General features: G+C 40.2%; 1 protein-coding gene across 1 annotated transcript; it reads left to right on the top strand.

The window, feature by feature from the left end:
* The first annotated feature begins 7,440 nt into the window (after positions 1 to 7,440).
* Positions 7,441 to 9,043, top strand: LOC120557445 (protein hairy-like). The gene is made up of 2 exons (XM_039797767.1): positions 7,441 to 7,592; positions 7,706 to 9,043. Exons 1-2 carry the CDS (start codon positions 7,470 to 7,472, stop codon positions 8,036 to 8,038), a joined length of 456 nt encoding a protein of 151 aa, XP_039653701.1. The 5' UTR covers positions 7,441 to 7,469; the 3' UTR covers positions 8,039 to 9,043.
* The last annotated feature ends 1,511 nt before the right edge of the window (positions 9,044 to 10,554 follow it).

Below are 10,554 nucleotides of genomic sequence, written 5' to 3'. Positions count from 1 at the left end.
TGGTTGTCCGTAATGCACAGTGGAAAAAGGTTCACAAACCTGCGAGCCCCGGATTGGCAACAGCCCTCCACCTGCATCTCTGGGTGATGCCAGAGAAGATGAACTTCATGCCTGGATACTGCAGGTGGAGGTCCTGCAGGTCCTCCTTCATTCCTGCGACGAGGTTCACACCCTTGACATCTCTCAGGTCATTCCCCACAGTGAACAAGGAGGACATCCGGGGCTGCTCTTCTTTGTAGGGACTGGAAAAAAGGGAGAAGGCTCCTACACCGCAGACCACCCCAGCCGAACCAATAGATGTAGATATCTTCAATGCCAAGGATGGAAAAACACATTGTAATAGTGAGAAAAGTATCATATTTTAGGCTAAAAGAAAAGGAATAAATGAGCAGCACTCTTAATTACACACGGTTATTTGAAAATGCATTATTACCTTGGCTTAGTTTTACAAGTCCTATAAAAGTTTAATGTTGTACAATAAATAGCAAAAGAAAAGTAACTATTACTTAATTCTGAGTCATTGGGTGGGTGCACGTGCCATCGTGGCTCTTGACACTCCTATTTCTGAAAGAAAGAAAAAGAGTCATCAATTTCCATTTGAGCCCCTCATAGTTAAATATATATGCCCACTAGCATGTTACTGTACTTCAGTAATTATCTAGGAGAATACAGATGAATCAACAACAGTGTATTGTTCTTTAGTGTAACTTTAACTTAGATAAAGGAGCTTATTTCTGCTAACATTGGCTCTTAAAAGCATGTAAAGGCTAAATGCGCCAAACATAGACTGATGGCGCTAACAGTAGCAAGACATTATCGGTGCTTTATGGTTATTACAGTTATCCAAACGTTCTAAGAAACTTGGTTAGACATTTGCTAATAGTTAGCGTTAGGTAATGATAAGCATTGACAATCGCGTTTTGCATTTCGCTGACACTACGTTTAAATTAGGAAAACTTAGCTAAACTTCAATTTGCAGAAAATTAACTTTAGCATGTTTTACCATAAGTGGCTAGCCAACGTTACAGACAATTTACATGGTAACATCAGATACATTTACTTTACAATGGGACTCCTCTTATATGTAATATAATTAGGACAAAGATATATTTAAAACCTAGCGAAGCTCAATCTTACCTCAAATTATGTATGCTAGCTTTCAGCAGAAGTTGCATCCAGATTGCCAGTGAACATGTGTAACGTAACGAAGAGTGTAAACAGCGTTGCCAACTCAAAACAAATAAAAAAAAAATCAGTCAGATACCGCCCAACAGTCTATGGCTCCTCCCTCACTCCTCCCTCACATCCGCAACCAGGATGGCTGCGCCCATAAACAAACTCGACGACTCATATCAGATCTCCACAAACCAATGGGTGACGTCACACATGCTCTGTCCATTAATATTAACAGTCTATGGTTGGTCCATTCTTATATACTGTCTATGTCTGCACTCCGCAGAGAAAGCATCAACTTAGCACGCTAACGCTACGCCGTACCTTGAGCAGATTTCTGTCATTCAAACAACTCTGTGTTGTAGTTTAAAGCGCCCATATTATGCTCATTTTCAGGTTCATAACTGTATTTTAAGGTTGTACCAGAATAGGTTTACATGGTTTAATTTTCAAAAAACACCATATTTTTGTTGTACTGCACAGCTCTCTCTCACTGCTGCAGATCCTCTTTTCACCTGGTCTCTGTTTTAGCTACAGAGTGAGACCTCTTTTCATCTTCTTCTTCTGTACTAGCTTTGACTGCACTCGCACATGCTCAGTAGTTCAGATGTAGATCATGTCAGCTAGCTAACTCTAGAGACAGTAAAAGAAAGCCTGTTTCTCCAACTTTGGTCAGTTACAAGGCAGGATTAGCTGGGAGACTTCTAAATGAGGGCACACATGTAAGTAGTTCTTTTGTAGATTATGGTGAACTTGTGTGTGTTGTAGCAGTGCTTTGCTATTGAGAACGATGTAGCATGCTAGCGTTAGCATTAGCGTTAGCATGCTAATGCTAACGGTTAGCATGCTAACGAGCTAACGGTTGTGGTTAGCCAGCTCATTTCGGACTGTGACGTCACAGTCCGAGCCGATTTTGAACAGCTCACTAGGAGACTGAAGGCAGGACACATTCAGAAACTGTATCTCACTCAAAACAGCATGGATGGATTTTTTTCAAAGTTTATATGTGTGTGGAAGCACCAGAGACACAAAAGAACACCCCAAATCCCAGAAAAAGTGATTTTTTCATAATATGGGCACTTTAAAACTTTTACAGCCATTTTAATAAAATCAAGGGTTTTATTCGGGCTCGAGTCCAAACATGCAGTTATTGAATACAGGCACGCAGAACTGAAGGCTTGGTTAGCAACGATTAGCCCTGATTAGCGGTTAGTTCCAGTTAGCTAGCTCCGTTATAAAGATATGGAGTGGAGGAGACTGCCACGGAGAGGGGTAACAACCAGACTCTGATAAATGACGTTCGGGGAGCTTTCACAGCAGCGTGGACGCGTTGTTTCAACAGTTTAATTAGTACAGTCAAAGAGTTAATCCCACGACAAGACCAGCAGCAGCATGCTATTACCAGAGCCATAGACTGTGTCTCAAACCGCCTACTTGCACACTTAAAGCACTTAGTTTTAAGTATATAGTGTAGATAACGCAAAAAGTCAGTGCACTGAAAGTACCCGGATGACCCCCTAAAAACAGTCAAAAAGTTCAGTGTGGAACGATGGAAACTACGCGCACTACATGGGCGCCATCTTGACTACGCAGCGGAAAGGGGAGGGACCAGGGACGTCGACCGGCAGCTGATTGGACGAACGCGTCACATGGGTCTGGCTTCTCCCGGATTTCACAACAGAGCATAATGGCGGCTCGTTCAAAATACGATCTCAAATTTTACAAAAATAGTTAACCGAAACGTGTTTCTGAAAACATTTTAAGCGAGAAATAGGCCATGCAGTTGCTGAATAGGTCTTCATTTCAGATCAACAAAGGTCAGTTTAAGAGATTTTCAGAGGCAGCGGGGCAAACTGACCGCTCGTCATTTCCGGTAAGTGTTTTAATATAAGTGTTCCGTTTGGGACAACACTAACCATCCAAACTGGGCACTACGGCAGTAAGTGGTCAGTGCACATTAGCAGTATACTGACAGAAGTGTGCGGTTGGAGACACAGCCATAGAGATATTAGTAATGATAGCCTCTCTGAGCAAGTGCAACGTTGACGCAGTCATGCACGCAACTTCATGAGGGGAGGGAGGGGCTGGAGGCAGCTCCTCTGTGTGCACTGTAAAAAAAAAACATATACACCATTGTATATACTATATTTTTACTTATTTAACTGTCTAGTAAAGTTTAAAGACAGTGTTTAAAAAGTACAATCCACATGTTTACATATGTTTATTATAGTAAATAATAATTAAATAATCCAAATACTACTAAGTGTGGTAAAGCCACATATTTGTTTTTATATTTCTGCAATCTGCACTTTAGTTTGTGTGATTTGTTTCTGACTTTCATATTAATGTTTACACCAGGCTTGGTCAGCGCTTAATACACTACTGTGAGTGAAGTAGTTAAAGAAAAAATGTCACTCATATAAATTCATGCATCACCTAATTTCGTGATCACATACAGGCCTAGCCTCCAGGAAAGAACAGTTTGTTTAATCTATCTAATCTTGTGTTGTTCATACTATACAATGATTTATTACAGAATTACAGAAGACAAAGAGCTTAAAAAATAATCACATATTAAATCACAATATTTTTGAAAAAAATCACAATTAGATTATTTTCAAAAATCGTTGAGCCCTAGTTTCAATGGACCATTATTTTCATATAACTAAGTTTCAGATGTTTGGAGTTAAAAAGTGTAAAGTTAACCATTTCCTTCTTTAAAGAGGTCAGACATTGTATCTAATGAGATGCATAATAAGACACACTTCTATTATTCCTCCAGTGAAAGCAGTGAAAGGATAGAGTGTAGGAAACCAGAGGAGATTCACTCACAGAGCCCTGTGGGACAATAGATCCAGACCTTTGCCCTCAAGGGACAGCGATTAAAAGAGACTCTGGGTCCTCAAATTGGAACTTGTTATAAATTAGGCCTTTAATTGTAATTGTTTCTGCCAGTTTTACAATGTAAAATAAACAAAAAAATTGGTTAATTTTTACTGTTTTGTAATTACAACCTCATGAAACTCAAGCTTTGAACAGCAAACAGCCAGTTTCATATGCTAAGAGTTTATTTATTTATTTATTTATTTTATTTTTTATTTATTTTTTACACAGAAATATCTAGACCACAGGCTATAAACGACATTAAGGACAAACCATGACTAACAACGAACTTAGGGTTACACAACTAACTCAAGCAACAATAACGTTACACTCAAGAAAATAAGACACTCCTCGCCTGTATTTACAACATATTACTGTCTTATCAGCTAAGGTTACATCCATTATTCAACACCACGGACAGCAACATTTTTACAGAAGTCCCAAACAGAGGAAGAGACATTAAAGCTACGGTTATGCCTCACTGCACGTATTGGGCCCTATCTTGCACCCAGCGCAATTGCCTTTGTACACAGACGCATGTATCATTCCTATTTTGCACCCGACGCACAGCGGACTTTTCCCTCCACAGACACATGTCGGGAAATTAGGGAATGTATTTGCACTCCCGGGGGCGGTTCAGCGAAAAGAGGAGGTGTGTTCAGGCGCAAACGTTCCCTGTTGCTATTTTGCAGTTTCAGAAAACAATTCCGCCACTGACCAGGAAAAACCTGGTCTAAAGTCAGTGGCGCATTATTAAGATGCTATTTTAGGGGTGCATGCTTGGCCATAATGTAGCGTGCACACAACGCGGATACACTTTGCTTCCCTCATCTACACGGACGCAGCAGTTCCCATTTTTGCAAACCATACAATATTACTGAAAATGCTCTTCAGGTGTTTGGATAGATCAGGAGGCACTTTACAGTACAGTCCTCAAAAAGTCGCAGCATTCTTTGTGGCTTGTTGTGTTTTACACAACATTTCCACATTTCCATGAATCATGAATCATGGATGAATCATGGATGGGAGGACGTAAGGAGACGTGATGTTGAACTACGGTGGGATTGGACACTTGATGGTCCGGGAGTGGCAATGCGCGATGTGCTCCTGGTGGAGCAGGTGGACGGAGATGGAGTTGGGGGAGGAGGAAGGGGCACAACAGGAGCAGGTGGTGCGTTTGGAGGCCCACGCTCCATGGCTGCAGCAATCCTCTTGAGGAGATGCGCCCGAGAGGCCGCAGCAACATCGCCACCCGGTCAAGACGGGCATTTATTACTTTGCCGCATCCTGGACTGCTCCCGCTGGCGTGCGCCAGGCAAATCCGCCGTCATAATAGCAATCCGCCATGGAACAAGCGCGCCTGCTCTCAAAGGGAATGTGAGATGACGCTCTCATTGGTTATTTTCACGTTACGCTGAAACCACACCTAGCTACTTCAGACCAACCCATTTTAGATTTGCGTCGGGCGCAACTCTCATTTATCCCGCCGGTACAATAGCAACAGCGGCTGAGAGCCACCCACAAAGCTACTTGCGTTTCATACTTGTGTTTCAGATCGTTAAAATAGGGCCCGTTGTGTTGATATATAGGAATATAGTGCATAGAGAAATGTATTACCTCTTGATAGGTATTAATGATTTTTAACTGATAAACACCACCACAGGAAAACATGTTGGCCTCAATGTATATAGTTTTATTAACAACACAGGATTTTCCAACAGTTAAAGGGGCGCTATGCAGTTTTGGCCATTTCTTCACTTTTTGCTCACAAGTTTCTCTATAGAGCTCCAACTACAGCTTCAGAATAGATATTTGGCAGCTCCTATGTTTACTTGTGTCTGACTCCTCGCTCAGTCAGTCAGCTATGACGATAGTGTGAAAAACTCCATCACTACCTTGTTAGCCGGTTCCTGGATGGGGGCGTATGTGTGCAGTGCCATGAAGCAATTTGTTACATCGCGAGACCTGATATGCGATACTTCCTGACGCTGAGGCCGTCGGCTCGCCGGGCAAAAGTTCCAAGGGTGGTTTTTCCGCCCACAGGCGCTAAGGGGAAGCGAGACGCCCACCATTCAACTCGAAAAAAGTCATATAACCATTCCAATGACTCCGAAGCTGTTCAGTAAAGGTAAATTAATCTGAAAACACTGCATAGTTCCCCTTTAAAGGGCATATGTGATTTTTGCTCACACAACCGGTTTTCACTTCATATATAGTTTAAAATAAAAAAATTTGAGTTGTACAATGTAAGATAAGACAAAAAATAAAAGGAATTATTTTATGGCCACCACATGTTGACGGATAATCCAACAGTCTATTTAGATTTAGGCACACGGTTTAATATCTTCCAATGGAAACTGGATGGAAGTGTGGGAAACTTTGGATTATTCTCCAAAGGGATTTGGCACACGTTAGGAAACAGCTGCCTCTACCTCCCACCCTCATCTATAGAGCCGAAGTCTTGATCCTGTGTGGCTGGTACAACGGCAAAATTTTGACTGGAAAGTCAACATTTATTAAATCGATTGTTTGGCTAAATAATTTGCTACATGTTTTGAGTCGGCCCTTTATTGTAACATTTTAATAACAATTTCAAATTTTATAGACCGTCAGAGCCAGCCAATGGTGTTCTTTCCCTCCAGATGGCTGGTGACGTCAGGCTCTGTTTCTACTACAACACACGTCCAGTATCTGTCACAGAAGCTCCATTCAAAGTCCTTTTGTTGTTCATTGACCAGAGCATTCAAGGAGTCAGTGTGGGAAACTGAGACCAACTTTCTACCCACACTGACTACAAGACACAAGTCAGAAGAATGTGAAACATCTGGACAGCAAACTGATCGTTGTTCTCAGGTTTTTATAAATACGTTGTGAATTTATCATGGGCTTTATGAAATAGCGGAAAGGAATAACTTCCTAAAATATTAATCCTATTAAAAGTTTTAGAAAAAGAAATCATATTACCTTCAAATTGGAACTGATGTGTAAAGAAAATATGGGGGATAAATTACCGGAATGGCACTTGCTAGATTTTATTTTAGCAACTTGTAAGTTATAATGTACTTTTTACTCTAGATGCAACTCCTAGTCAGTGTCTCACGTGTGTGATGAGATGATGACGTGTGCTCAGTCAAAGTCATTGATCCCAGCATCAGGCAGCAGATCTGCTCTCTCTACAGGGTCACCACTTTCCCAGATTCACACAGAGCTCTGTGAGTCTCTCTCCATCACCCCCCCGAGTCCTCCACCTGTTCCCCTGAGATCCAACCATTGTCCTCACATCAATAAAACCATTCGGAGTGTGGCGTCATAATTGTGTCACCAAGCTCTCTGATTGGCTGAGACTGTGAGAAACTCCAGTCAGACCAAGACCCACACATTCATATGGAAATGTGGGACTATAAATAGGAGGGATGAAGCCAGCAGAGATCAGATTCTCTCTACAGAGACCTCTACAGCACAGAGATCCAGACATGGCACCTACAATCACTGCAGCAATGACCGATTCTCAGGAGCATCTGACTCTGACTCACAAGGTAAATTTAAGATTCAAGAAGATTTAAATATTGTCAATGAGACATTGTCTTTGTTCATGCTAACACTTCACTCCAGAATAAGTTTATTAATGACTTTATTCTTCTTCCTGCAGCTCAGAAAGCCTCTGGTGGAGAAGTTACGCAGAGAGCGAATCAACAGCAGCATTGAGCAGCTCAAGTCTCTCCTGAGTCCAGAGTTCCTCAAACAGCAGCCAGACTCCAAGCTGGAGAAAGCAGACATCCTGGAGATGACAGTTTGTGTCCTGAGACGGCTGCAGCAGCAGAATCAACAGCAGAGAAGACTGCTGAACCACATCAACAAGCTGCAGTCTTCCTCTGATAACAACCTGAGAGAGGCTGACTTCTCTCTTCTGAGCTCCACAGTCCAGACCAGCATCACCAAAGAGAAGAGTCCAGTCAACAGCGCCGTCTGGAGGCCGTGGTAGACACCTACAGACTGGAGTTACTACCAGACAAACTGAGATGACCATATTGGTCAAAGATTACTGGACTCAAGTCTTTGAAATGTTATGGACTTGTTCTTCTGATTGTACAGAAGGTTGTAGTTTGTGATTGTTTTCTTTCTGTAAGATGACATTTCCTGAGGAAATGAAATCACCAATATCTTTCAACTTAAGAAAGAGAAGATCTGGTCATGCATGTTGCATGAAGCAAATCTGATTGCATCAGCAATTATTATAATAGCTCACTGTACTTCATGTATTGGTGCTATAAGTTATGGTAACATCTGTTATCTTTTGATATTGATCATTTTGATCAGATACTTTAACTGTCCTTTTTATGGACATATTGTCCCCATGGACTTACCTCACTTTAATGTCTCCGATTACTCAAAACTGATCTGTTAGATCCAAATGTTTCTCTTTTTTTCTAAAAGGTTTACTTAATGTCACAATTTCCCTGTGATACTTTTATGCCTCACTGCACGTCATGTGTTGGCAGATGGAGATGTTTATTACCTTGGTTGGTATTGAAGATTTAAAAAAAAAATCGTAATTGTTCTTTTATGGACGTTTAATCATAATGGGCTTTCACTCACTTGAGATCACAATGTTTATCCTTTTACTGTAAAAGGTTTATTTAATGTCACACTGTCACAGATTTCCAGTGACAATGTTATTGTTTAAGATGTAATTGTATGCACAGGTTACTAAGAACAATGTGACCTGTTGTAAGGTCAGTTTTTACTAAGTTTGTCTTGTGAAAAGTGAAAATGTATTGAACAATTTGGGACAGTTACAGTGAGTACTGTGTCCTCAAATATTGTAAATCGTTGTCTTTTATAAAGACAGTTGTTCCTTTACTCTCTCAGAGTACAGTGTGTCTTGTAGAAATCTACAAGTTGTTGTTGTGATGTATCATCACCTCTAGTTGGAGCTTTCATACTTTGTGGCTCATTGTTCCTTGTTGAATAAACAAATACTGTCAGCTGAAAATGTTGTATTCTCATGTCACAGTGTGTCATTGTTACCCTCTTTATAATGATGGAAGACAAACGTATAATATAAACTAGAGGTGTTGAAATTAATCAAATAATCGATGCATCGAATCGTGGACATGGACGATGCTGCATCGATAATCGGCTGGACCATAATCGATTATTTGTGTTAATGTATGCCTAACAACCTTTCGGTTTACATATTCTGTTATGTTTTGCACATTCAGGAAGTGCCATGTGCTCAGTGCTGTAGTTTTATGTATCCAATTTATTTAGTATTAGAGCACTGCAGAATGTTTTGTTGTAGAAGCTTGAAAAGCTATAAATTAAATATCCTATATGGCTTTAATAGTAAAAATGTATTTGACGCATCGTGATGCATCGATATATTGAATCAAATTGAATCGCTGACATGATAATCGTAATCGAATCGGGAGATCAGTGAAGATTCACACCTCTAATATAAACTATATTTATTTTTCATTTTAACTTACTTGATAGAGGTCTCCATCATCATTCCTACCTTTGATTGACAAATCAAGATCCAATTTTGCACACACAGCAATTGTTAATGCATACATATCTGTAGTGTTAAATTAAGCATAGGAATGTGCTGCAATTAAGATTTTTGATGAAGAGATTGTCAATGTCACTGAAGGCACCATTATTTTGGTATAACTGTAAGTTGCAGGTGTTTTAATGTAAAAAGTGTAAAGTTAACCATTTCTCTTGATAAAGAGGTCAGACAGTGTATCCAAAGAGATGCATAATAAGACACACTTCTGTTGTTCCCATAGACTACAGTCTATGGTTGTTCCTCTAGTACAAGCAGTGAAAGGACAGAGTGTGGGAAACCAGAGGAGACTCACTCAGAGCCCTGTGGGACAATAGATCCAGACCTTTGCCCTCAAGGGACAGAGATTAAAAGAGACTCTGGCTCCTCAAATTGGAACTTGTTATGAATTAAGCATTTAGTTGTAACTGTATCTCTGATATTAATCAGCATTAACGTTACCACTTTAGGAATAGTCTAATTCCATCCATGAGAGCCCATAGTTTGAGCACTGTGTTTGAAAATGTTTCTGACAGTTATACAATATGTAAATTAAACTAAAAATGAGGTTAATTTTTACTAAATGTTTTGTTTCTCAGAATTACAACCTCTTGACACTCGACCTTTCAACAGCTAACAAGTTTATGCTAAGAGGTTATTTTACACAGAGAAATGTCTAGACCACAGGCCATAAACGACATTAAGGACAAACAAGAACTAACAAAGAACTTACCGTTACTCTAGCAACAATACACTTCAGGAACTAAAGATACTCCTCGCCCGTATTTACAACATATTACTGTCTCATTAGCTAATGTAACTCACATCCATTATTCAACACCACGGACAGCGACATTTTTACAATAGTCCCAAACAGAGGAAGAGACAACAAAGCTATGCCAATAGTAAAAAAAAATAAAAAATAACCTATGGCGTTAGCTTACAGTTAC

This window comes from Perca fluviatilis, chromosome 4 (genome assembly GCF_010015445.1).
Source record: "Perca fluviatilis chromosome 4, GENO_Pfluv_1.0, whole genome shotgun sequence".
NCBI lineage: Eukaryota > Metazoa > Chordata > Actinopteri > Perciformes > Percidae > Perca > Perca fluviatilis.
The sequence above is the reverse complement of the archived record's forward strand: the minus strand, read 5'-3'. Positions and strand labels throughout refer to the sequence as shown.

Excerpts from the sequence above, each read along its gene's own strand:
- LOC120557445 (XM_039797767.1), top strand. The coding sequence starts at position 7,470 with ATGAAGCCAGCAGAGATCAGATTCTCTCTACAGAGACCTCTACAGCAC. Across the intron at positions 7,593-7,705 it reads ATCTGACTCTGACTCACAAG|CTCAGAAAGCCTCTGGTGGA; the intron begins GTAAATTTAAGA and ends TTCTTCCTGCAG.